We start from the raw sequence: 27,326 nt of genomic DNA on the forward strand, positions 1-27,326 counted from the left end.
GAAGTAGCTTCCCCTCTCTTGCCCCCCTAATGTAAAAATAGATGAAAAATCCTGCGGTGATTATGCGAAAAGGGCAGGCCAAAACAGGAGCCCAGACCCATATCTGACCCAGAAGCTTTGCAAAGAGGAGAAGGTTGGTAAATCAGCTATAGAAAAGGCCAAATTAATTTGGCTGTAAATTAAGGCAGCCAAAAACCCTCCAGGATGTAAGACCAGGACGGATTCTCGTGTTGATAAAAAGGAAAATAAAATGGAATCCAGTCCAAAGGCCGCAGGGAAACCTGCAAAGAAAACACTAAACAGTTTTGAAAGTAAAACAGAAAGCCACTTTTGTTATTTCCCTGAAAGAGATGTAGAATGATGTCGATAAATGCTGTTTTATGTGTAGATAAAAAGCAAAACTGGGCCACACAGTAGTGAGGGTCAAAAACTACCATTGATGAGAGGAACAGGAGAGGCCTCGCAAAAGGCTGCCAGCCAGTGAACTAGAGGCCCGAGAGGGAAAAAAGCTTTGGAATAGTTTTAACAAAAGGATTTGGGCTTTCCTGTACTGGGACTCTCAGCAGTTCATAAAATTATGCTTTCTAAAGTAAGAGGTTATCTGAAATTGAAATTATTGGAGGAAAAACACCCATAAATAGGTATTCAAATTTACATAATAGTTTTTTTTTTTTTTTTTTTTTTTTTAAGAGAGGGAGTCTCCCTATGTTTCCCAGTATGGCCTCAAACTCCTGATCTTAAGGGATCCCCAGCTCAACCTCTCCCAGCAGCTGGGACTACAGGGCTGTCAAATTTACATTAACTATGAGAATTAAGCAGGTGACCTCTAGAGACTATTCTTATTCCTTTGAGCATAACAGACTGAAAAATCCTGAAGAATTAGAGACCTGTTTGGTTAAAACAAAATCACAAATTCGGTAGATTCAGTCATGATTTAAGTTAATCGTGGTTGCCTTTGAAGTGCAAACCATGGAAAGTCTAGCTCAGTTTTCTAGAAGAATTGGCTGAGCTGTAAGTGAGCTTCACACTGTTCTAGAATATAACATTCCTCTTTTGGAACTTGTTATTCATAGGTTTTGCTGAGTGGAGTTTTATTTTACAGATCTAGACTTTTGTGAAGAGGAGACAGTCCGTTTTAAATATTTGAATTTTATTCTCTTTTGACATAAAACTGTGGAACACTCAGATAATCTATACCATGTTAGTATTCCTACAAGAGAAAACGGGTAAAACAGTATTTAGAAAGCAGTACCAATAAACGTTATTACAAGCATTAGATGTGTTTAAAAAGTTGATACTAATTTATAACCTGTAATTGTTAAATGTGTATGACTTAAATGTTAAAATCCTGTATTTTAAGATGGTCTTCTACAGTTACAAATCCATATACCCAGATTTCCTGTAGGCTTCACAAATTGGAGGAGTACATAGAATGTGCAAGAGTCAAAGGATAAATAATATTATAAATATATATTAACTATATTACCTAATTAAAACCATAATCTGTTAATACAGCTATGGATTAATTTCAAAAAATGTAATCAATTATATTACTAATGGTGTAGTTGGCTGTTTTCCAATGTTGGTAAAGTTATTAAAGTTCTTCACTTTCATAGAGTCCAGATTGAGCTGCCAAACGCTGAAATTCTCCTTCTGGGTTAAAAGCTTGTTTTACATCCAAACCTCTCCCGTTTAGTGCTAAATATTTGCTGAATGTTGGTCGAACCCGTAACTGCTTAGGAGCTGGAAGAGTTTGGTTTGGGCGTGCTGAAATAGATCACATAAAAGTTGATTCAGAAAACCTGTTCTAACCAAATTGGACACCTAGGTATTTATTATCAGACAGGAAAAGAAAAAAGAACCAAAGCTGATTATATATAGGGAAAATCTCTCAACTTTTATACTCTGCTGGAATTTGCATTTCTTATTAAATCTTCCTAGTTAAATCCGTTATAATACTTTGGTTAATAGTATGACATACCCGTAACGTCTAATCTTGTGTTACATGTGGTCACTCCAGCTTCATTAACTGCTGACACAGTATACCACCCAGCATCTTTCTTGTTTACATCTTTTATCAGTAAAGTAACTCTTCCAGTGTTATCTTGATATAAGCTGAAAAAAATTTTTAAGAAATGAAAGTACAGGAATTATTTCTGGGAAGTGGATGTCTCTGACCTACAGTCAGACTGAGAAGAAAAAAACATTTGAAAATTCCGAAGCTGTATCTATTTATTGCCAAATAGCTATTGGTTTTCTTGAATTAAACATCCCCCCTTGGGTGCTGTCTCCCTCTGCCCTTCAGTCTGTCCCCTGATCCCTGATGGTCTCTGTCATTCGCTTGGGTGTGTCTGTGTTTGTATTTATGTGTATGTATAGGGGAACCGGAGGGGTTCTGACCTGTTCCCTTATCTGTCTTCTACCTTCTCCTTTGTTTAATAAAGGCTGAAGCTTTTTGTAAAGAAAAAAAGGAAAAGAAAAGAAAAGAAAAGATCCCCCTTTAATCTTGTTTATGTCATTTATTTCCTTGAGCCATCTTTCATCATCATTGATAAAAAGATAAATCCTAGTCTGCTTTATGCCTTACATTTCCGATTAGTGGAATCTGGCTTACTGAAGTTTTCTTACATTTATTATCTAATATATATTTTATTATATTATTCTTCAGTGTTTTAAAAACTAGACAAATTGAGATAAATGCATGCCATTTATAATGCATGTTAAAAAGTATAACTGGATTCGCCCAAATAAACTATAGTAAGTCTAGAAATACATATCCTACCTTATTCGGTCAGTGTTGAATTGTACCATTTCATTATTTCTTTTCCAGAAAAGCTTCGGTGGAGGTATAGCCGAGATCTGGCATTCTAGTTTCACTGAGTCTCCCTCTAAAACTTTTTTGCTCTGTGGTTTGTAGATAAACATTGGTGCTCTTTTATGTTCTTTTGCTATATATTAATACAAAAATTCAAGTGTTTGAAATATTGTAAAAAAGGTATTAAATCATTATGAAATTTGTATGTTGATATTAAAATGTTAAAACCAACAGCAACAGAATTAGAAACTTTTAGTTAAAAAGACATGCAATACTATTTTATTACACCGTTCAGAATTCTAAACTCTAATGTAATGATTCATTGAATTGATAATCAGATAATTATATTTCATTAAAACTTAAGTCATATTCTTTTTTTTCTGAGGCGAAGTCTCGCTCTTTTGCCCAGGCTGGAGCGCAGTGGTGCGATCTTGGCTCACTGCAACCTCCGCCTCCCAGGTTCAAGGAATTCTCCTGCCACAGTCTCCTGAGTAGCTGGGATTACAGGCGTGCACCACACCCGGCTAATTTTTGTATTTTTTTAGTGGACATGGGGTTTTGCCATGTTAGCCAGGCTGATCTCTTAACTCCTGGCCTCAAGTGATCTGCCCACCTGAGCTTCGTAAAGTGTTGGGATCACAGGCATGAGCCACTGTGCCTGGCCCAAATTTAAGTTGTATTTTTTAATCATCTCATCTACAGGGAGGCGGCATGAGTGATGGAAAGAGTATCAGACAACTTGGGTTCAAATTACCTAGTGGCTCCACGAGCCATGCAAAACTGATAAAATTTTGTTTAGTTTCTCTGAATCTCAGTTTTATCTATTGTTTAAAAAAAAAATCCAGGTAGTAGTAACTGTTGTGTCTACCACACAAAATAGTTGTAAGGAACAAATGAGATAATAAACGAAGAGATACTTTGTAAACTGTGAAGGAATATGGGAATATCAGTAATTATTATGACCTTGTTTTCCTACCTGAGGGGAGAGAGGAAAGGATAGTTCAGTACCATAACCCTGATTTTTCTGAAGGAGAGATGAGATTAAACAGATGGCAGCCAAGATCTCTTTCAGCTCTACTATTGTAGTATTTCTGAAGCAACTGGTACAAATAAGATTTGCCTAAACTTTAATCACTTAAATTGTATGTGTTTTTGAAAATTTCCAGCTCACTAGTTTTTCCCTTAGGTTGAGGTCCTTTGGTATATTATGGAATAATCTTAAAGATTTTTGTATTGATCTGGGTGGAATATAAACTCAAGAAATAGTTTATCCTTTAACCTGATCAAACTTTTGTATAATAAACAGTGAATTATAACAAAATATCTCTTATGCAATATACAATGGTTTAAAGTATTAAAAATGTGGTATGGGTTGAGTATCCATTATCTGAAATGCTTGGGACCAGAAGTGTTTTGGATTTCTGATTTTTTAAAAATTTTAGAATATTAGCGTTATACTTGTTGAGCATCCTTAATCTGAAAATCCAGAATGCTCTAATGAACATTTCCTTTGTGTGTCATGTCGATTTTGGAGCATCTTAAAGATTTCAGATTTTTGGTTTAGGGATACTCAACTTGTATATTTAAAGCACTTAACGTGTAAAATTTAAAAACTAGACACCAGTTTTATAAGAACTGCCCTACTTAAGACAGATTTGAGACATAAATGTAGCCATACCTGTTTTCTAAAGCAAGTAGGCCTGTTTTGGTTATAATTAGAGATTAGTTTCCTAGTAAAAAGGACATAGTCTAAGATTAAAAGTTGATATTTACTCTTAATTTTTTAAGAAATTTTTTAAAACAAGGTCTTACTCTGTCACCCAGGCCAGAGTACAGTGGTGCAATGGTGCAATCATAGCTCACTGTAACCTCAAACTCCAGGCTCAAGTTATCTTCCCACCTTAGCCTCTCTAGAAGCTGGCACCACTATGCCCAGCTAACTTTTTTTATTTTTTGTAGAGACAAAGAAGGTCTTGCTATTTGTTACCCCGCTGGTCTCAAACTCCTTGGCTCAAGTGATCCTCCCACCTTGGCGCCTCTTAAAGTGTTGGGATTACAGGCCTGAGTCACTATACCCTTCCTACTCTTCAATTTTAAACTATGTATTTAACATTATGACAGATTGTGATAATTTCATAATATCATGAGTCAGATTGATTATTTTTATTATCCTCATTTTGGAGAAACAAAGACCAGAGAAATGATTAGACTAAGATTTTTATTTTGAGACTCTATAGTTACATCTAGAAATGCTTATGCTTCCTTATTTGGTTTGTCTAAAATTGTATGACTTATTTTCTTTCCAGAAAAGCTTTGGTGATAGATCTATCATTCTAGTTTCACTGATTTTCCTTTACATATATATATGTGTGGGTGTGTGGGTGTGTGTATGTGTGTATATATATGTATATTTTTTCCTGTGGTTTGTAGATAAAAATGGACAGTCCAATAGGTTGTGTAGACATTAACCTTAAATATGAAGTCTGCTGGGCTTTTCTTTTAAAATACCTTCTTTTTTTCAGTACTTCTGGATTTTAAGGAATTCTCAAGGGTCTTTTTGGAGGCTTACCAAGGACATCCAGCTGCACAGTGAAGGTGGCTTCTCCTGCTCTATTCCTGGCAACACATGCATAAGCCCCTGCATCTGAAGCTCTGACTACTTCAAAGATGAGTGAATGAAGACCCTTCTCAGACACTATCATTTTGTGCAAATCATCTGATTGAACTGGTCTTCCATTTAGATACCATGACACATCAGGAGCTGGCAATCCGCTCACCTAGAAAGAAAAACACAAGGAGATGGCAGATTTTAAAGTATTGCATCACTGAAACCTATTTGTCCATATATGAATTTAAACAGTTCCTGTATCTGAGTGGGTTTGTGATTGAAATGCAAAACAAGGGCTCAAAAGGCATTTATACTTTTTTAAACAAAACATTGGAAAATAAGATCCTTGAAATTAATATAGTATTTTTAGACTATCTCAAACCATAACTGTTTTACATGCAACCTCAGTCTCTTTATGAACTCTTAATTACTATACTTAGAACATTAATTTATGTTACGTTGGTTTCTATAAGGAATATAGAAGTCATATTGCTTTTCTGGCTAAATGTGACTGCAAATGAAGTCACAGAGGCACATATATATGAGGCTTGCTGATCTAATGAGTAATTTTTCTAAAACAGAGTGTTCTTGAGCTATAGTTTGGCATATAAATGGCAATTTGTTAAGTGTTTTTACATAAACTGTTAATGAAATCCAAAGCTTTAACACTAACTTTAGTTCATAAGGAATCTGGAAAAAAAATTTTATAACGAAAAGTTCTCCAAAATAAGGATAATAAAAATATAACCTCTTCTAAAGAGCTTTCCTAGTCTGAGGGACTCTTTTAGGGCAAGAGAAAGCAGGGTGGCTTGAATTTCTTGATAGAGGAGAATTGGAGAAACGTTATACGTTAAGCCTGAGCACAGTGGCTTACGCCTGTAATCCCAATACTTTGGGAAGCCAAGGTGAGTGGATCGCCTTGAACCCAGGAGTTCTAGACTAGCTGGGCATGGTGGCACGTGTCTGTAGTTTCAGCTGCTAGGAAGGCTGAGGTGGGAGGATGGCTTGAACCTGGAAGACAGGTTGCAGTGAGCTGAGATTGCACTCCAGCGTGGGTGACAGAGCAAGACCCTGTCTCAAAAAAAAAAAAAAAAAAAGAAAAAGGCATTATAGTTTAAAAATTCTATTGTTCTGATAGCTTCACTTATAAAGAGTATTTATGAGGTATACCTATTTACTCGATTAATCCTCATAACTTTTTGGGGTATTTGTTATCCCATTTTACAGATGAGGAGACAAAAGCACAGAGAGGTTAAATGACTTGTCTAAAGTTGCTTAGCTGGAAAGTGGCAGAGCCAGAATTCAAACCCACATCAGTTTGGCTTCAGAATTTGTGTTCTTGTCCATTGTACATTGTACGTAGTGCTTTGCAAGCTATGAAGTAGGAAAAGGACATTTTTCAAAACAGTATCCCATTGTTAATTTTCCCCCAGTACTTTTGAACTCTTCTCTTACTTTGAAGTCCATTCTGCAGAATCTTCCTTCATCAATCGACATGTTCTCTGGCACTTGAATGAAACGTGGTGGGTAAAATTTCTCCTGGATTGCATCCTGATCATTCACATCTCCCCTTGAGGATGATCTACTTCTACAAGAATATTTTGATAACAACTATGTGTAAATATTATCATTGCTTTTCATTTTGCACAAATATAGTTTAGCCATCAACTTTACTTTTTTTGCGATGGAGTTTCACTCTTGTTGCCCAGGCTGGAGTGCAGTGGCCCAATCTCAGCTCACTCGGGAGGCTAAGGCAGGAGAATCGCTTGAACTTGGGAGGCGGAGGTTGCAGTGAGCCGAGATCACGTCGCTGCACTCCAGCCTGGACAACAGAGTGAGAGTCTGTCTCAAAAATAAATAAATAAATCCAAATTAAGTTTTTGACATTTTTCTGTAGGGGTGGTGTGAACATGTATATGGTGATATTCAGAGATGTATTTCAGTTATGCCAACCTCCGCCTCTTGGGTTCAAGCGGTTCTCCTGCCTCAGCCTGCCGAGTAGCTGGAATTACAGGCATGTGCCACTACACCTGGCTAATTTTGTATTTTTAGTAGAGACGGGGTTTCACTATGTTGATCAGCCTGGTCTTGAACTCCTGACCTCAGGTGATCTACCCACCTTGGCCTTCCAAAGTGCTAGGATTACAGGCGTGAGCCACCGCGTCCAGCCTAGCCATCAAATTTGAAACCAGAGAATCTACTATTTGATCTGATAGTGTAATAACAATGGAGAGAGGCCATAGGGCTGTATTTACCTGTGGCATATTTGATGACTATTAGAAATGGTAGCAATTTAGAAATATCTGGTACAAATTGTACATCTTAGTTTCTCTTTTACAGTGCCATCAATTGATGAAGAAATGATCTATTAAAATGCCCAGTACCCAGTAGATTATTCTTACCACCAAAGATTGTATAATTAGAATTGGGTCTCCATTGTCATGAGAAAATTGTTTAATATAGAAGCATGGTCCTGGCTTGTTTGACCAAAACACTAAAAAATTCCCCTGTGATAGTTTTGATAACGTCAAAATTTTGGTCGTCATCTCAGACATTAGAAAATACACATTGTATTTTTTAAAAGATATAGAGTAGGCTCGAGGGCTTTAGAAATACTACATTTTTAAGCTGAAAATATTTTAGGTAGGAAAACGTACATTTCTTTAAAATTAAAAAATTTTTACCTTACTTGTGATGTAGGAACTTGCAGTCGCGCATGTTCTGAGTTGTGTTGCTTGAAATTAAAACAAAGTAAGAATGTTTACATGCAATTGTTAGCTTGAATGAAGCAGAATTAAGTATAGTTGAAAGGAACATTCCTATTTTGGCTGTATTTGTACAGCCCTGGTAAGTTCTATACATTCATCTTTTAAGCACTTAAAATACAGTATACTAATATACTACCACTCTAGCAAGAAAGCCCAGAATTAATAGGACTATTTAACAAATATTATTTATGAAAATTAGCTAGACTTGGAATTGATGGTGGTTCATTTTTCGGATGACTATTTTATGACAAAGGATGATGTGTCTCCCTGGTGCATTTGAAATGAGAGCGCAGAGTACAGATTGTCCTTTAGTAAAACAGGAATAGACATGAAGTCACTTGTATTGGCAGTAGATACAGGGTATTATGCCTGCTGCTCAAAAGTGGCACCAACAGCAGTAAACACATATTAGGCTGGAAAATTCTTCTCTTTTTAGCTCATGGCACAAAATCCTGATGGACTTCACAAAAGGTATGTGTAGAGCTATGAACAAGCTTTGTAAAATAGCATTAATTCCTGTTTAATAAAGTTATATTTAAGCAAACATCTTATAGGATTTATATCCGAACACCAGAAAATTATTTCTATTTGAGAATGAAATCAGGGATTTATGAAAATTATAAGAGAACTAATTGATTAAGTAGTGTATATTTTGCATTTCACTGTGCCTAGCACAGTGGAAGATACAAAGTGGAAAATACAGAGCCTACCCAAAACGGTGTAGGAGCACACAAAATCTGAGTACAAATAATTTGCTTTGGGATGAATCTATTTAGCTAATGTATTTTGTCATTTTTAAGGCAAAAGTCTTACAAATCTGTAACAATTTTTGGCTAGCCTTAAGGTTCTCTAAGCAGAATATCCAAACAGCTGGTCAATTCAGTGATCAAACAAATCAACTAATTTTTTTGTAAAGTAAAAGTAATCCAATTAAAAATATCCAGGCTGGGTGTGGTGGCTAACGCCTATAATCCCAGTATTTTGGGAGGCCAAGGCAGGTGGATCACTTGAGGTCAGGAGGTTGAGACCAGCCTGGCCAACATGGTGAAACCCCATCTCTACTAAAAATACAAAAAATTAGCTGGGCATGTTGGTGCATGCCTATAATCCCAGCTAGTTGGGAGGCTGAGGCAGGAGAATCGCTTGAACCCGGGAGGCAGAGGTTGCAGTGAGCTGAGATTGCATTGCTGCACTCCAGCCTGGGCGACAGAGCGAGACTCCGTCTCAAACAAAAAACATCATCAGTATAATATTGCTTTGAGTAATTCCCCTAATAGTGATGAGTTTGTGTCTCATTTTTGCTATAATCTTCCATACCAAGTGCAGAGCCCAACATACAAGTAGGTTCTCCATGTAAATTAGTTGAATGAACAAATTCATGAACTGTTTAGTAGCCAAAAATAAATTTAAGTTCTCTTTTTGGTTTCTAGTTCTTGCTCTGGTAGACACTCATCCATCCTTTTTAGTAGGTGTAGTTGCATCAAACAGAACCAAAAAACTTAATTTCAAAGGCCGGGTGTGGTGGCTCATGCCTGTAATCCCAGCACTTTGGGAGGCTGAGCTAGGTGGATGAGTTGAGCTCAGGAGTTTGAGACCAGCGTGGGTAACATGGTGAATCACCGTCTCTGCTAAAAATACAAAAATTAGCCAGCATGGTGCGCGCACCTATAGTCCTGTCTGTTCGGGAGTCTGAGGCATGAGAATCACTTGAACTTGGGAGGCCGAGGTTGGAAAAAAAAAAACTGAATTTCAGTTTTCTGCCTTTGGAAGCTAGGAATACTTGTGTTCCTAATTTAATCTCTTTGGCTCCCAGTTTCTTGTGGACTTTTTGGAGGGATTGAAAGGTAACTACGGAAGGAAGAGAGTGCTAACATTCAGTCTACCTGTCCAACTGAACATTTTTCTTTTTTTGTTTGAGATGGAGTCTCGCTCTGTCACCCAGGCTGGAGTACAGTGGAGCAATTTTGGTTCACTGCAATCTCCATTTCCTGAGTTCAAGCGATTCTTCTGCCTCAGCCTCCCGAGTAGCTGGGACTACAGGTGCGTGCCACCAAGCCCAGCTAATTTTCATATTTTTAGTAGAGTCTAGGTTTCACCATGTTGGCCAGGATCGTCTCAATCTCTTGACCTTGTGATCCACCCGCCTTGGCTTCCCAAAGTGCTGAGATTACAGGTGTGAGCCACCGTGCCCAGCCACCGACTGTACATTTTCTTTGGGATTAAGTTTACTTGTTAAGTTGAGGCCAGGTGTGGTGGCTCACGCCTGTAATCCCAGCACTTTTGGAGGCTGAGGTGTCCCAGCCTGGCCAACATGGTGAAACCCCATCTCCACTAAAAATACAAAAATTAGCTGGGCCTGGTGGTGTGCACCTGTAATCCCAGCTACTTGAGAGGCTGAGGCAAGAGAATCATTTGAACTCGGGAGGTGGAGTTTGCAGTGAGCTGAGGTTGCACCACTGTACTCCATCCTGCCTGGGTGACAGAGCAAGACTGTCTAAAAAAAAGAAAAAAAATCGATGAGGTGCAAACCTGTGGGATATGCCTCCATAAAGTTAATCCCTTCTTGGAAAGGATACATTTGTTAATCTTGGAACAGTTGCTCATGAGGGTGTTTTTTTTTTTTTTTTTTGGTTTTCAGAAAGCATTTTTTGAAAACAGGAATATAACAAACAGAATTGGATGTTTCATTAGTACCACAAGTATATTTTAAAACATTGAAATATTAAACAGCTTGTGAGAACGGTTATAGTTACTCTCATTTAGAATCTTAATTTCTGTCCTATTGAAGGTTCACAACCCATATATTCCCTGTCCGTGTAGACACTATAGAGAGTCCTAGGTCTAACTGACCCATAAATGTTCTGATGAAAAATACCATTAGACTTCTGGTGTTTTGACTTTTGTGACATTGTGTATCCAGGTATTAGAACTACCAGAAAATGGGGTAAAATGTGGTAAAATTACATATATATGTTTATCATGGTCTCTTTATGTATCCAATGGTAGATGGAACTGACCGACTTTTATTTCAGATGCTATTTATAAGCATTTAGAAAAGCAGACATTTAAAAATCGCACAGAATAAAAATACTCCACTTAGAGCATTTTAATTTACCTGTGAGTCTTGTGCACCACTGTCATTCTGAGCTTGAAACACGGCAGCTGCATTCTGTGGTCCTAGCAATCTGCGAGCCATCTTCTCTTCATATGTTAGCCGCTTTAAAGAATTTATTGAGACAGTAATTAGATTTAATAAAAGATGTTTGTACAGGTGTACCTTAAAACCACTACTATAGGTCAGAACTTTAAAGAAGCATAGTTCTATCTATTGAATGATAGATTCTATGTTTTTTTTTTTTTTTTTTTTTTTGAGATGGAGTCTTGCTCTGTCACCCAGGCTGGAGTGCAGTGGCACGATCTCGGCTCACTGCAACCTCCGCCTCCTGGGTTCACGCCATTCTCCTGCCTCAGCCTCCTGAGTAGCTGGGACTACAGGCGCGCGCCACCACGCCCAGTTAATTTTTTATATTTTTAGTAGAGGCGGGGTTTCACTGCGTTAGCCAGGATGGTCTCGATCTCCTGATCTCATGATCCGCCCACCTTGGCCTCCCCAAGTATTGGGATTGCAGGTGTGAGCCACCGTGCCCAGCTGATTCTATGTTTTTTTTTTTTTTAAGTATTTTCGTCCATTCAAAGCATTTTCCTTCTATTCTAGTACCATTTCCCTCACTTGCAGTAAAGGTTCACTTAGGCTTTCTTTTTGCTCCTGTGACAGGCAAGCATAATTGCCCTTAAATAAGGATCTCCTAAGTAAAGGGAAATTCAACCCTTTCCTCTGTTGTTCTGCATGTTCCAGTCAGCTTTATTTTTGAATATAATACTTCATGTCCTCACATTCAGAAGTAATTTTTATTTAATTTTAATTAATTAATTTATTTTTGAGACAGAGTCTCACTCTGTCGCCCAGGCTGGAGTGCAGGGGCAGAATCTCGGCTCAAGGCAGCCTACACTTCCTGGGTTCAAGCAATTCTCCTTTCTCAGCCTCCCAAGTAGCTGGGATTACAGGCGCATGCCATCACACCTGGCTAATTTTTGTATTTTTAGTAGAGATGGGGTTTCACCATATTGGTCAGGCTGTTCTCAAACTCCTGACCTTGGTGATCCACCTGCCTTGGCCTCCCAAGGTGCTGGGATTACAGACGTGAGCCACTGCGCCCAGCCAGAAGTAACTTTTATTAAGTGAGCACTGAATATTTGATTGTATTAACTTCTGATCGAGAGCAGTGCAACTGATAGGCTAAATGTATTTGTATTAAAGGCATATAGTCTGTTTAAAGGTAAGTTACTAATATAATATACACAATAAGGACTACATGATAAGAATTATAGCTATAATTACCTGTCAATATTATACATCAAAGTACACTAAGTTGACTTGACAGTAATTCCTAATAGTTATTTGGGCATCAGACATAGTTTGTGAGAGGGTAATATTTAATAAAAGAAAAATTTCATTAAACCATTCAGATAGATTTTTCATTTGCTTCATTCTTTTACTACTGTAAACCAAGAGGTGATTTCATGCAGAGAGAAATGGAATAGGGCCCAAATATTCCTTCTTTTTAGATAATCTTATTCCTTGCTGATTATGTGGACATAGATATGTGAGATAGAACTTCCTTATTAAAATTAGACTTTATGGTTTAAGTGGCCTTTTGTATAAAATAGACATCTTGCCCACTTGATTTCCATTATGAAGAAGGGTGTCCTTGCATTTCAGCTTTCTTTCCAAATCTTGAATCAAAGCTTCTTTTGATCCTTGTATTTCATGATCAGGAGTTCTTGGTGTGGGCTTAGCATTTGCAGTTTGGGATGGCTTAGCATTTACAGGTTGGCCAGCTGAGAACTGTTGATAGCTGTAAAAAGGAAAAAGAAAAGATTTTAAAAAAGAAAGTCTTGGCCTCATTTTGCAAGTTACCTTTAGATATGTTAAGTTTGCCACTCAGTACTGCTAGTATTATTAAAAACAAATTGCCCAATAACAGTCAAGAAATATTTTATAAGAATGGTTACTATCTTTTTTTTTTTCCTTTTGGCAAATGGAAATTAAGTGGCAGGAGGAAGAATTTAGATTAGACATAAGGAGGATGTCCTTCCTTGAAGGTCTTCCCTAAGGAATGTGAGAGTAAGTCTAGTTAGTGGCAGCTTGAGAGCTCTTCCAATCTTATGACTAATATCTTAAAAAAATTTTTTTTTTAGATTCTGGGAGTACATGTGCAGGTTTGTTACATGGATATATTGTGTGATGCTGGGGTTTGGCCTTCTAATTATTCCGTCACCCAGGAGGTGAACATAGTACCCTATAGGTAGTTTTTGAACCCTTGTCCACCTCCTTCCCCCCTTTCTGCTTTTGGAATCTCTAGTGTTTATTGTTTTGCATCTTTGTGTTCATATGTACCCAATGTTTAGCTCCCATTTATAAATGAGAACATGCCCTATTTTGTTTTCTGTTTCTGTGTTAGTTTGCTCAGGATAATGGCCTCAAGCTGCATCCATGTTACTGCAAAGGACACAATTTTGTTCTTTATTATAGCTACGATGACTGAATTTCTTGTTTGATTTGTGGGTAGATATTAAGTGGTGGTGTGCTGGAGCTGCTTCCTATGGGCCGATTTTTAACATCTTTTCCCAGCTTCCTGTGATTTCATGTTATAGTTTGAAATCAGTTGTGGTGGAAATATTTACACCAGGGAAATTGGTAAATATCACAAATAATGGCTCTTTCATCCAATGATTGTTAGACATTTACCAGCACACCACTGGCTTTTAGTGAATAATCTCTTGCTTTGAATGGAGTCTACTGTTTACACAGTCATTGACTTTCCTGTAATTTCCAATTCCTGTTAATTTCATATTCTAGAAAATCCAAGTATGGCACTATGTAACAGTGAATAACTTCTAAAGTAATGACAGTTTCTTCAATACTGCTGAAGTGATTTTTAGAGAAAGAATAGGATGATTCGAGGAAGGAGAAAGAAATGTAAACTGGAAAAAAAGCAAATAAATAGTCTTTATTTCAAATTTTGATCCTAAATTTTTTCTAGGATGTCCTTGCCCCTCTCATATTTCCCTTGTTGATTCTGATAGAGGATAGGGTGGTATTTAGAGAGTCCGGTATTTTTAGATCTGTTATGTAGCTTACATGTATCACAGTGCTTTATTTAGTTTTTACCTAGTTTATCCATTTAGAGCCCTGCAGGGGCTAATCTTTATTTTTAACTTTTATTTATTTTTTTGAGACAGAGTCCCACTGTGTTGCCCGGACTGGAGTGCAGTGGCGTGATCTCGGCTCACTGCAACCTCTGCCTCCCGGGTTCAGGTGATTCTCCTGTCTCAGCCTCCCAAGTAGCTGGGATTACAGGCACCCGCCACCATGCTAGGCTAATTTTTGTATTTTTAGTAGAGACGGAGTTTTGCCATGTTGGCCAGGCTGGTCTCAAACTCCTGACCTCTGGTAATCTGCCTGCCTGGGCCTCCCAAAGTGCTGGGATTATAGGCTTGAGCCACCACACCTGGCCTGTAGGGGCTAATCTTTATTAATCTATTTAATGTGAGGAAACTAGCCACTGCCCTCAATGAGTATTTTACCATTATTATAATAAATGTTCTCCGGCCATCCAGATGAGACAATCTTGGTCTATTCTCTGAAATGATCCTTTCCAAATATTCTCAAGGATCATTAAAAGGACTTGTGGAGCTAAGTAGAAATGTATTTCCTCCAAGTAGGGCCAGAGTTTTAATTTTTATTGGCTTTGGGGACTTGGTTAGTAATCATTAGATTGTAAACATTCTGGAGAAAAAATGTGTCTTATTTCTTATCATTATATCATTTATATCCACGAACATAAAGCATGGGTATAGGAGATACTATCAGTTGAGTGAATGAGTGATTTTCATGGTATTCAGGACACTCTATTGAAAGCTAATGATACACATTTCCTCTCCTGACATTTTAGGTCTTAAGATCTTCATTGTTGTCTATATAAATCTTTAAAGTCTGATTTGTTCAGTTAATTAAATAGCCAAACAAAATGTTATTTAAAATAGTGACTTTTTTTTAAGATTGAATTCCTAGATCAAAGTGGCAAAATCTCTTTGGCCTTATAGATCTCATATTTTTTCAATCATATGAAATTATAACAGCCCACTTTTTTTTTTGTTTTTTTTTTGGTGGGGGACAGTTTCATTCTTGTTGTCCAGGCTGGAGTGCAATGGCATGGTCTTGGCTCACTGCGACCTCTGCCTCCCTCTGTCTCCCAGGTTCAAGCGATTCTCATGCCTCAGCCTCCCAAGTAGCTGGGGTTACAGGCGCCTGCCACAACACCCTGCTAATTTTTTTGTATTTCTTTTAGTAGAGACAGGGTTTCACCATGTTGGTCAGCCTGGTCTCAAATCCCTGACCTCGGATGATCTGTCCACCTTGGCCTCCCAAAGTGGTGGGATTATAGGTGTGAGCCACCACACCTGGCATAGCCTACTGTTTTTTTTTTTTTTTTTAATGCTAGCTTACCATCTTTATAAGTCACACATTTGTTAACGTGAATTAGCATTAAATAATTGTTTTTAGACATGTCATATCTGGGAAATTCTGAATATATCTGAGAAATCCTGAAGGATTATCAAAACCAATCTTGAGAATCACTGATGTATACGTAACCTCAGTCACTTTGTTCGCTAAATACCCTCATTATTCCCAGTTTAGGTGGATTAAGTGTTATGACTTGATAAATGTTCCTATTTACAAACTAATAATACTTTTGCATGCTGCTTTATAGGTTCTTTCTCTATCATTAGTTACCTAACTCCTTAATATTGCTACAGACCAGAAAACTGAAGCACTGTGTAGGTAAAGCGCTTGCTGAATTTCACATAGCAAGCTTTTTGGAAGGAATAACTGAGTTCCCCTCAATTTTCAGTCTGTGGTTTGATCAACTGGGTAAAATGTTTAAGAGCTTCTTATTGATGAAAACCTAAATAAAACTTTCAAACTTCTCTAGGTCAGAATCCAAGGGATTATTTTGAAGTCAGGGCAAACTGGAGCCCATCATAACAATGAGGGAGTTGTGCACAAATGTTCAAAGGACCAGGGCTTTCCACTCTGTACAGCTGGACACAAAATGGGTATCAAGTAGCTATGGGAAGATTAAAGAGTTATCTGTGGTTGCTGAAAATGGAACAGCTAAAGTGGATCTTTGATCTCTGGTTTGGGGACCTCCTAGGCTTTATTTCTTACTATATTTTTGGCTTTCTTTCTCTTTTCTTAAGTCTTTGATAACTTTCTTTTCTGGGTAGTAATTTGAAATATGATTGAAAGACTTTACTAAGAAAAACAGAAAAAATTCTTTTAGATTTTAAAATGCTAATATAGGAAATATGGAAATAATAGAAAGCTAGATGGAAAATGATCATCTGAGTAAATGTAACCAAGAAAGATCTACTATATATTATGAATATAAAGGGAATTTGGGAGGGAAGAGAAAGAAAGGGCTCTCAGTTATTGAAAACATCCTTTTAAATTATTAGGTTAAACCTTTGAGAATGCCATTTTTGTAGGTCAAAAACAGTTGACTATCAGCCATTTCAAATGGTTCAACTTAATGTGTCTAAGATTCTAACAAATGTTTTTGGTTTTCCTGATTTTTATTTTTTTAAATATTGAAAAGTTTTTTTTTGCAAGTTGAATTGCTATAGGCAGGAAACTAGATTTCCAAAGTTGTCACCACTAATAGGAGTTTCTAGAAAAATTAGCCTCTAGAGAAGATTGCGAGAAACTATCAGAGTTGAGTAATGTATTAGTAAGGCTGCAACAAAACATATTCCATCAGACAATTTTTGAGATGCCTCTGATTTAATTCTCTGATGTTCCAGCCAGCCAAGGAACCGGAAAGCTGATAGCCTTTAGTTTGCGTAAGCACAAGGTATTCAGTTCATGTTTTAAAAAAAGCATAACCACCATGTCCTTTTTCATACTAGGTTCTCCTAGGACAGTCTTAGGGTAGTTGAAGTAGCACATGTTTGCATAAGGCTTCAGTATTAGTCCTTGTATTTAGATCAACCCAACTAATTTGAACAAGGTGTGGTTTTAATTACCAAAAGAAACCTTAAGGTCATAAGCCTTCATCTATTCAGGCCTTCCTTCTTCTGATCACAGTAAGGAAAATGTATATATTCAAGGGTCTGAGTTCCAGATTTTTTTATTTGTTAATTTAAGAATTTTTGAGCCAAGTGGATATTCAGGATTAGAGGGGAAAAGGGATAGGAAGAAAAGACTGAGAAGAAACTTAATAGCCTCAGCTTATGTGAGAGGAAATCCTATCTGAAGAAGAGCAGACAGGTGTGCATCTTAGCCGAGCCCAGAACCAGAGGAATTAAATTTACAGCATGAGGAGCTTAGCTTAGAACTAAAGGAAAAGTTCATTGTTCTTGGGTATGTGAGAAGTTATTTTTTTCCAAGATGGAAAATAATGGGTAAATAATATTATGGCGTAATAGGTAATTTGGATTCAGCTCAGCCTGGACACTGGAGAATGGTCAGATGACCTCTTATTGCCAGTACCCTGGTTCAGCATGTTCTAGTAGAACTATGGAATGAGACTGTAAGGTCACATTGCCTTTTTAAATAGTAAAGAATTAACTGCAGCATACCCCCAAAACTCCTACCCCCATGCAAACTCCTCAGATATAATTTCACTATACATGCGGTATATAAAAATTCACTTACTTGGAATCCATAGCGGAAGGGATTTTACTGCTATTGTAATCAGGCTGTGATGGTAATATGGAGCTGAGGAAGCTGGCTGGGGACTGGTTATAGGTGGTTGTAACCCTTTGGCCTGGGTTGGAGCCAGCAGGCTGCTGGGGAGAGGCAGGGAAAGCGGAGGAGGACATGGTGATGTGAGAGCTCACTGTTGAGGAGGCGGAAAATCTTTGCTCTGTACACTGGCGGGGCTGGATGGTAATGGAAGACTGTTTGGTCTGGCTAGAGAAGCTGGAGGTTTCCGGTCCAGGAGGCTGCAATCTGGAGCCACATGGGTTTTGGGACTGGATGAAGTGTTTTGGACGTTCGTAGTTAAACATGCTTAGTTGGTATGTGGAAGATGAAGGCAAGTTATTACTATAATGATTTGTTCCTGGAAGGGTGGGGCCCTGAATTTGGGGCCACAAGCCTGGAATTACAGAAGGTTGCAAGGAATCAGAAGCAACCTTCGTCTGCTCTTCCTTGTTGAGATCCTGAGAATACTGTGCTCCTGGCTTTGGTAGAGTGAGCTTCTCTTGAAGAATATTGTTCCTTCAAAAGAAGAAAATAATTGTTACAATATTTGCTTAAACAATAACATTGTTTATGTGACATCTTTCAGATCTTATGTGCTTTCCCTCCCTCCCTTCCTCCCTCCCTCCCTGCCTGCCTGCCTGCCTGCCTTCCTTCCTTCCTTCCTTCCTTCCTTCCTTCCTTCCTTCCTTCCTTCCTTCCTTCCTTCCTTCCTTCCTTCCTTCCTTCCTTCCTTCCTTCCTTCTTTCCTTCCTTCTTTGTGTGTCTTGCTTGGTCACCCAGGTGATCATAGCTCACTGCAGCCCCTCCAACTCCTGGACACAAGCCATCCTCCCACTGCACCCTCCAGAGTAGGGACTACACGTATAAGCCACCACACCTGGCTAATTTTTCTTTTTTTCTTCCTTCTTTCTTTCTTTCTTTCTTTCTTTCTTTCTTTCTTTCTTTCTTTCTTTCTTTCTTTCCGTCCGTCCGTCCGTCCGTCCGTCCCTCCCTCCCTCCCTCCCTCCCTCCCTCCCTCCTTCCTTTCCTTCCTTCCTTCCTTCCTTCCTTCCTTCCTTCCTTCCTTCCTTCCTTCCTTCCTTCCTTCCTTCCTTCCTTCCTTCCTTCCTTCCTTCCTTCTTCCTTTCCTTTCCTTTCCTTTCCTTTCCTTTCCTTTCCTTTCCTTTCCTTTCCTTTCCTTTTCTTTTCTTTTCTTTTCTTTCCTTTCTTTCTTTAATAGAGACAGGGTCTCACTATGTTACCTAGACTGGTCTTAAACTCCTAGCCTCAAGCAATCTTCCTGCCTCAGCCTCCCTTGGTGCTGGGGTTACGGGCATGAACCACCGCACCTAGCTGAGTGGATTGCTTTTTAACCTTACAATTCACTGCTGCTTTTTCTCTCCTTGATTCCAAACTGACCATATTACTAAACTAGATATTAATTAAGGAGTGATTGTATGTATATGTTTGTGTGGAATATATGTTACAGGCTGTATTCCAGAGCCACTTACAAATTTTTCTGTTTTTATTATGTATTTTTAAACAGAATCATACCCTATAATTCTGTTATTTTTAGATTATACTTTCTAGTTGTTGGTCTTGATGTGCTTTTAATTATTTAGAGTTTTACTTTTTATTATTTGTTTAGTATGTATTTTAGACTAATTTTGGTTTTTGGTCTTTTTTTTCTTTTTTTTCTGCCACACCTTTGGAGATCTCAGATAGACTAATTTTGAAATTGATTTTTGCTGTTTTACTTTTTCTTTTCAAATGGCAAACAGGACGCATACAAGTAAATAAGACACGTATGAATTTAGTCTATACCTTACCAAGAAAAGACAGGTGCCATTCCTCCTGCTTAGCTCTGTAGTGGCCCTCCTGCCTTCCTACAGTACATCCTCATTTTTTCTTAGATGAAACATTTGCCATGAAAATCAACCTTGAAGGATTGTATTTGCCTCTGATTTTTTTCCATTAGTATGGTAAACCTAAGCAGAACTATATATAGACATTACACACAAAGACTAGCCTTATAAATTGTTTTAACACTAATCCTGTTTTCATTGAAAATATCAGATAAATTGATTCAAAATACATTTGCCTATTTTGTTTCACATTGTATAAGCCAATACTGAGATAATGACAAATCAAACTTTTAACGGAAAAATTAATCAAATTGTTTGTCATCATTGAAATGAAGTCTTGTAATTATTTTAGTTACTGTCTTGGATAAAATGTTAATGAAACTTTTCCAGACCAAAGAGTTTCATCGTAAATAATAGGATACTTTCAAAAAATAGTATTTCAAGGTTGCCTATGTAGTTTAGAGTTAAATTAAAACTAGCAATTTTAGGAAAAAACAGAAATGCAACTAAGCAGCCAAGTGAAAGACGCTAATGAAAAAGAATACTTAAAAAGTTAAATATTCCTTAATTTCAAGTTTATGAACACAAATACATTAAACTAGAATGCATTTTAGAAATGAACTACTTTAGGCATTTTAAATTGCTGGGGAAAAACATCCTGCAGGAGGGCCTTGAGTAGATCTTAAAAAAAAAGTCTATATCAAGACAAGTAGTTTTGTAGTTATCGGTTTATTCAGTCTGTTGCAGAATTGAATCCAGAGTTTGATTCCTAAATTTCTTTCTGGGCAGGTACATTATTGAGGCTCATTTCAGATAGCAAGGAATAAACCAATTATGAAATAGTAGATATTTTCCAAAAGCAGTTCCCTTTTTTTCTTTACATATATTTTCAGAATGTCAACTGTCTTGTACATGTTGATATTGGCCTACATTGTTAATAATTAGCGATATTTTTAAAAGCCTAATTAAAAATATGTTATTTCATAAGTTTCATTTTATCCATGTGTCAACAAAATTTTATACAGACATTTACACAGGTAATTCTGTAAGTCTTTTCTTTATGTTTGTAGTTACTGTTCAACAATTCTATAGTAGATTCTGTTATTTGACAGTATAACTTTATTCCAAATAATGTTAAATGAATTTCAAATATTTTTATAAATAAAGTAGTATTCAGTCTCCTGTTTTAAAAATCTTAACATTTTTTTCCTGTCTATCTCTAATATAGCATAGATTTGCACAGAGGACTGATAGAGGATATGTTGCATTCATAAGCCATCACCACAATTACATCAGATCAAGTGTCCCTTTTCAAGGAAAAATGGTGATTTAAAAATAATGAGACGCAGCTGTCTTTCCTTCTATCATTTGTATAATGCCTTCCAGGCTCAGTGAAATGAATGAGTCGTTTGCTCTTTAAATCTTCATGTAATATCATTATAATGTTGTGGCTTTGAAACTTTTTATCTGAAAATCATCTTTGTATACACTCATCTGATTTGGACAGAAAACAAAAACAAGACCTAAAAGTGTAGTAGGAATAAAGAAGGGACTTACCCGTAGTTCCAGAGGGTGCCAGCAGGGTTTAACCCACTATTGAAGGGAAGGAAGAGGCATCTCCTTCCCTCACAGACTAATCTAGTGGCTCTGTGCTTAGTATTATAGCACCACTGACTTTTATCAGCTGCCAAACAGTGACATCTGATGTGCTTGCCTGTCCATCTACCTATGCTGGCATGTCAAAGTAAGAGTCCACAATCTAAACAATATCTCAGATGTCTTAGTGATATTTAAGGAGTGGGATTACATGAGCTTCTTTTGCAAGCCTCTTTATTTTAGACGTGAATTTTGACTATGAACTTTAGCAAGCTCATGTGAGGGAAGGGCGGTGAATAGGGAAATGGGAAAAATAGAAAAAAACCCTCTTATTTCTTTATTATGGTGGGGACTTTGAATTTTCCCAATTTAAGAGACAGGACTAAAAGGGAAATAATATTTCAGGAGTGGAGTTCATCTATCTATTATACTAAGACTTCCCCAGGAATAAGACCAGTGGTAGATGGGCTCCAAATTGATTTGTATTGCATAATTCTTCATCTGAAGTCTTTTTTTCTTTTGCCTAATGAGAGTAGGATTCAATAATAGATTTGAGATCTCTGAGTACTAGCAATTTGTTCCAAGGTGAGGGCAGTCTGCGCAAAGCAGGAGACCAGGGTCATAGTGACATGTCACTGGCAAGGTAGGGAGGTGGAAAAACATGATTGTGTTTCTTTAGCAAGTTTTCTGAATCCATATGGCATATGCCCCTTTCGCCTAGTACTTTTATTCTAAAAGAGTTTTGAAACAAGAAACAACCAAACAAATAAGCAATCTATATAATTAGGGCTGTCAATGTATGTTCATCTCCCTTTACTCCTGAGAGTTATATAGTTTCCTTTCACTTTTTGTCACGGAGACCATCATGGTATTTAGGTTTCCATTTTTGTGCAGGGAAGTAAATAATTGCAGAAGAATAAAATGTTGAATAAACAAACGTGGTGAAGTAGGGTAGGTGGCATGAGGATCCGGCCAATGGAGTAGAATTATCTCCATGGGGTGGCTTCAGTTCCCCTCCCTCATGAGTAGATACCCCAATCTTGATTGAATTAACATGTACATTAGGGTCCAGCAAATAGATGTTTAAGCACATATGAGCCATGTAAAATTCTTCACAGCTGACCATGTAGGTGTACCTTTCTTTGGTGTTCAAAGAAAGTTTGATAATTTCTGCCTGGGCGCGCAGCCCTTAGTAGAAAAAACATGCTAGACTTGGTGAGTAGGTGGTTGCCTACAAAGTCTTATTTCAGGAGTCTCCCAAAATATTCCTTAACATCTGTTCACTGATATTTCAAATTCCATTAATAGAGACAAAGCCTTTCCATCTAAATTAGAGAGACTTAAAATGCAAATGCAAGTGATAGAATAATAATAGCCAGTATATAGCATTTATAATGAGTAAGACACGCCTTCAAGCATTTTATTTTATTATTAGTTTTTTTTTTTTCAGAGGCAGGGTCTTACTCTGTCACCCAGGCTGGAGTCCAGTGATATGATCAGAACTCACTGCAGCCTCAAACTCCTGGGCCCAAGAGATCCTTCCTCTGCACCCTTTCAAGTAGCTAGGGCTACAGGCATGCACCACTATACCCAGCTAATTTTACAATTTTTTGTAGAGACAGAGTTTCGCTATGTTGCTCAAGCTGGTCTCGAACTCCTGACGTCAAGCGATCCTCCCACATCGTCTTCTCAAAGCACTGGAATTATAGGCATAAACCATATGCCCAGCCTATCTATTCTAAGCATTTTAAATGTGGTATATATGACTGACATTTGGTTCTGCTGGAGAACAGGGTTTGATTAGGGCATGGAAAAGGAAATAATAGATTTGAGGTCTCTCTGTACTAAAAGTTTGAGCTATACCTCACCAGCCAAGTAGGGAAGACATCCAGGACAACCTGCTAAATACCCGATTTTGCCTACAGCACGTTCTAAGGGTACTACACTTGAGGAAGAATTTAGTTCTGCTTACTCTTTGTCTTTCAAACTTTGCCTCTTCTCTAGGTCTTTGTGAGATACAACCCAGGTTACAGTGTGATAAATGTGATAGCCTCCATGGTACATCAAAGCTAAAGTTCTTGCTATAATAGGGGGATCAAGAGATGATTTAGGAAAGGTAAGTAGGTCCTCTTTTACGATACCATTCTCAGTAGTCAGGGGTCTATATTTAATAATCTACTTAAATCTGTTCCTGCCTTTTAATGTTTGATTTGCTTTTTTGAATGGTCATTTGTTTCCTCACAAATATGGCTATTTGAATGGTTTAATTGCCTATTTGAGAAAAATCATAGACTCTTAAGACTGGAAGAATTATTACAATGCCAGATGGGTGAGCTTTTACTACAGTCTGCTCATAAAGACAGCCTTTTCCATTTCTTTTTCTAAATTATTAGTAAGGGCCTTCAGTAAATTACTCAAATGCCTTACAAAACACAGTAACTTCCTACTATCTCACTGAAACCTTTCCTGTTACATGTTAAGGGAATTCCTTGTCTATCAGTTTCAGAAGCAGGGTAGCTATTTAACTGTCACTCATCCTTCCCTCTTCATTTATAGCTCTTGTCTTTCAAAAATATAAGGTATATATGCTATTGTAAAAAAAAAATGGTGCTGTGAGCTTCTTCTAAAGTCAGAGGTCACATGTATGTGACAAAACTCATTTCTGTTATATCAACTGGAAAGGAATATGTCACATTGAGGATGGAAGAACTAAAGAGTAAAGAAAGTTTTATTTTAGTTCACACAAATTCACTGTGGTTATTAAAGTTCTGTGTAGACATATAACGAAAGGGAATCCCATTGTAGCATTTATAATTTGAAATATCCAGTCTAGCATTTGACTCAATCTTATATTAATTATTCCCAAGCAAGAAATTAATGGAATCCATGGAGTTTGGAGTAAAAGAATACAAATGATAACATTAATTTGGCTAATGCTCTACAACTTTCTAGACATATTTACCTCTTGTTATCTGTTTTTGGAGACCTGAGTGTGAGCGCCCACTCCACCACATACATGCTGTGTAGCCTTAAACAAGTTGCTTAAACTTTGAGCTTTCATAACTAATTGAAAAATGAGGCTAGGTATGGTGGTGCATTTCTGTCATTCCAGCTACATGGGAGGCTGAGGTGGGAAAATCGCTTGAGTCCAAGAGATCGAGGCGCAGGGAACCATGATCACACCAGTGCACTCCAGCCTGGGTGACACAGCAAGACCTGGGACCCAGACTCCCCCCGCCAAAAAAAAAAAAAAAGTAGTACCAGGTTTACCAACCTAAATCAGATGATTGATGAGAGACTCAAATGAAATGGGAAGTCGTATAATGGACATTCTGTGGGTTTATCTCCTTAACTAAATTGTTTCTGAGGGAGGGACTGTTTACTACTTATTTATCTTGCTTAACACTGTGGCTCATAGTAGACACTCAATAAAAACTTGTTAACTTTTATGGAATATTTACCCAATAGTTTTCTCCACAGATGATTTTACTAATGAAGATGGTCATTTGTTATGAAAGATATTAACTTATAAATTCAAGGTCTTTTAAAGTTTTATTTATTTGCTTATTTTTATTTTCAAGATGGGTTCCCACTTGGTCTCTGAGGTTGAAGTGCAGTGGCACGATCATATCTATTGCCGCCTCGAACTCCTAGGCTCAAGTGATCCTCCTGCCACAGCCTCCCAAAGTGTTGGGATTACATGTGTGAGCCACTGTGCCTTTTAAAGCTTTAAAGGCTCACTTTCTTTCTTTTTTTTTTTAAAGACAGGGTCTTGCTCTGCCCTCCAGGCTGGAATGCAGTGGCGGGATCACATCTCACTGCAGGCCTGACCTCCCCAGCTTAAGCCATCCTCCCACTTCAGCATCCCAAGTAGCTGAGACTACAGACATGAGCCACCACACCCAGCTAATTTTTACATATTTTTGTAGAGATGGGATCTCACTATGTTGCCCAGGCTGGTCTAGAAGTTCTGGGCTCAAGCAGTCCGCCTGCCTCAGGCTGCCAAAGTGCTGGGATTACGGGTGTAAGCCACTGTGCCTGACCTAGGCTTACTATTTGTGTGTGTGTGTGTGTGTGTGTGTGTGTGTGTTTGTATGTTTGAGACAGTGTCTCGTTCTGTTGCCCAGGCTGGAGTGCAGTGGCGCGATCTCGGCTCACTGCAACCTCCGCCTCCCGGGTTGAAGTGATTCTCCTGCCTAAGCCTCCTGAATAGCTGGGATTACAGGTGTGTGCCACCACGCTCGGCTCGGCTAATTTTTGTATTTTTAGTACAGACGGGGTTTCACCATGTTGGTTAGGCTGTTCTCAGACTTCTGACCTCGTGATCCACCTGCCTCAGCCTCCCAAAGGCTTGCTATTAAACACAGGTATGTAGAAAAAATTTAGATAATTAGTATTGGCCGTCTTCCCAAGGCAAGCCTAGCATGCTTTGTCACCCAGGCTGGAGTGCAGTGGTGTGATCTCGGCTCCCTGCAACCTCTGCCTCTTGGGTTCAAGCGATTCTTGTGCCTCAGCCTCCCAAGTAGCTGGGATTACAGGCATGTGCCACCACGCCCAGATAATTTTTGTATTTTTAGTAGAGATGGGGTTTCACCATCTTGGTCAGGCTGGTCTTGAACTCCTGACCTCAGGTGATCTGCCCGCCTCGGCCTCCCAAAGTGCTGGGATTACAGGGGTGAGCCACCATGCCAAGCCCCTAGGTTATTTTTTAAACAATATTTTGATTTGAGGTTTGTGTTGAGGGGTGGAGAAGTAGCAAATGGTGATGGATTGTGTTGTTTTAAAAATAACCTGGTGGGAAAATTCACTTAACTCAATTATCTTTACCTTTCTACATTTGTTTTCCAAACAGAAGGACAGTTCTGTTTTTATTCTAAGGTCTGTTTTTCTTCATGGATAAAGAAGAAACCTGTATCACAAAATGTTTTACATTTTTATATTGAGATAGGACACTGAATTCTATTTTGGGAAGAGATTCCACTTCTTCAAAATCTTGTGTTATTTCAGCATTGATTTTTCTTTTCCTTTTTGTTTTTCCTTTTTTGGAGACAGAGTCTTGCTCTGTCGCTCAGGCTGGAGTGCAGTGTCACGATCTCAGCTCACAGCAACCTCCATCTTCTGGTTCAAGCAATTCTGGTGCCTCAGTCTCCTAAGTAGCTGGGACTACAGGTGCACATCACCATGCCCAACTAATTTTTTTATTTTTTATTTTTAGTAGAGACAAGGTTTCACCATGTTGACCAGGCTGGTCTTGAACTCCTGACCTCAAGTAATCCACCTGCCTCAGCCTCCAAAGTTCTAAGATTACAGGCATGAGTCACCGCACCCGGCCTGATTTTTTTTTTTTCAATAAGTCTGTGTAACAAACCCTTAAATGTGAATCTAAGCACCAGGCTTAATATTTCAGCCATGGTGAAATGCACACTGAAAGGCAAGGGAGGACCGACACAGTTAAAGTGACTCATGTTAGAATGCAAACTCCCTGAGGACAGGAGCTTTGTCATGATCTGTCTACAGAACCAGGAATATTTGTTGAATGAATGAATGTTGGGCCTGTCTCCCCTTACTACTGTGCTTGTAGCTCAAAAGTATTTCCACTGATGGTACAGAAATCCTTCTTTGGAAACTGGATCTCATGTTCATTATGAGTGATTGGTTCAGGAATAATTGGCGTAAAGTTTATGGTGGTATCATCTGGATTCGTGTCCTTTGTGTAGCTTTCGGTGCTCCAGGGAGAGGAGGCCAGTTTTGGAGAAAGTTTGCTGATGGATAACTTGGGAGGACTCTCTGATTTCTCTACTACTTTTCTTTCTGGAAAATATAATTAATCACGAGTTCAGATGGAAACAAAGATTCTTCCTTT

The 27,326-nt window shown here is 38.1% G+C and overlaps 3 protein-coding genes across 9 annotated transcripts in view; 1 reads left to right on the plus strand and 2 right to left on the minus strand.

The window, feature by feature from the left end:
- The window catches only part of LOC105467094 (kelch like family member 3), a 270,346-nt gene that overhangs the window by 387 nt on the left and 242,633 nt on the right, over window positions 1–27,326 (plus strand). For 2 of the 7 annotated variants that reach the window (XM_071098385.1, XM_071098387.1), the window contains exons 1-2: window positions 7,011–8,662; window positions 23,468–23,579. The exons of 2 other annotated variants lie outside the window; for them this stretch is intronic. The gene's annotated coding sequence lies outside the window, so the exon portion shown is untranslated. Of the gene's footprint in view, window positions 1–5,540; window positions 5,728–7,010; window positions 8,663–23,467; window positions 23,580–25,621; window positions 25,831–27,326 lie in introns of those variants that run through there. 3 more of the 7 variants (XM_071098388.1, XM_071098386.1, XM_071098392.1) reach the window with 3 other exon arrangements.
- Window positions 1,130–21,530, minus strand: LOC105467254 (myotilin). Its single transcript, XM_071098394.1, has 10 exons — window positions 21,425–21,530; window positions 17,973–18,539; window positions 12,933–13,107; window positions 11,307–11,408; window positions 8,108–8,157; window positions 6,879–7,011; window positions 5,385–5,592; window positions 2,783–2,948; window positions 1,982–2,115; window positions 1,130–1,767 (listed from the first exon to the last, which is right to left on the minus strand). The coding sequence occupies exons 2-10, from the start codon at window positions 18,326–18,328 to the stop codon at window positions 1,595–1,597; spliced, it is 1,497 nt and encodes a 498-aa protein (XP_070954495.1). The 5' UTR covers window positions 18,329–18,539; window positions 21,425–21,530; the 3' UTR covers window positions 1,130–1,594.
- LOC105467099 (palladin-like) overlaps window positions 26,153–27,326 on the minus strand; it is a 108,344-nt gene continuing 107,170 nt past the window's right edge. Inside the window, exon 8 of the mRNA XM_071098395.1 lies at window positions 26,153–27,274. Coding sequence (XP_070954496.1) covers window positions 27,030–27,274 — 245 coding nt within the window. The 3' untranslated portion in view covers window positions 26,153–27,029. The remainder of the gene's footprint in view (window positions 27,275–27,326) is intronic.

The sequence above is a fragment of the Macaca nemestrina genome, chromosome 6 (assembly GCF_043159975.1).
Source record: "Macaca nemestrina isolate mMacNem1 chromosome 6, mMacNem.hap1, whole genome shotgun sequence".
NCBI lineage: Eukaryota > Metazoa > Chordata > Mammalia > Primates > Cercopithecidae > Macaca > Macaca nemestrina.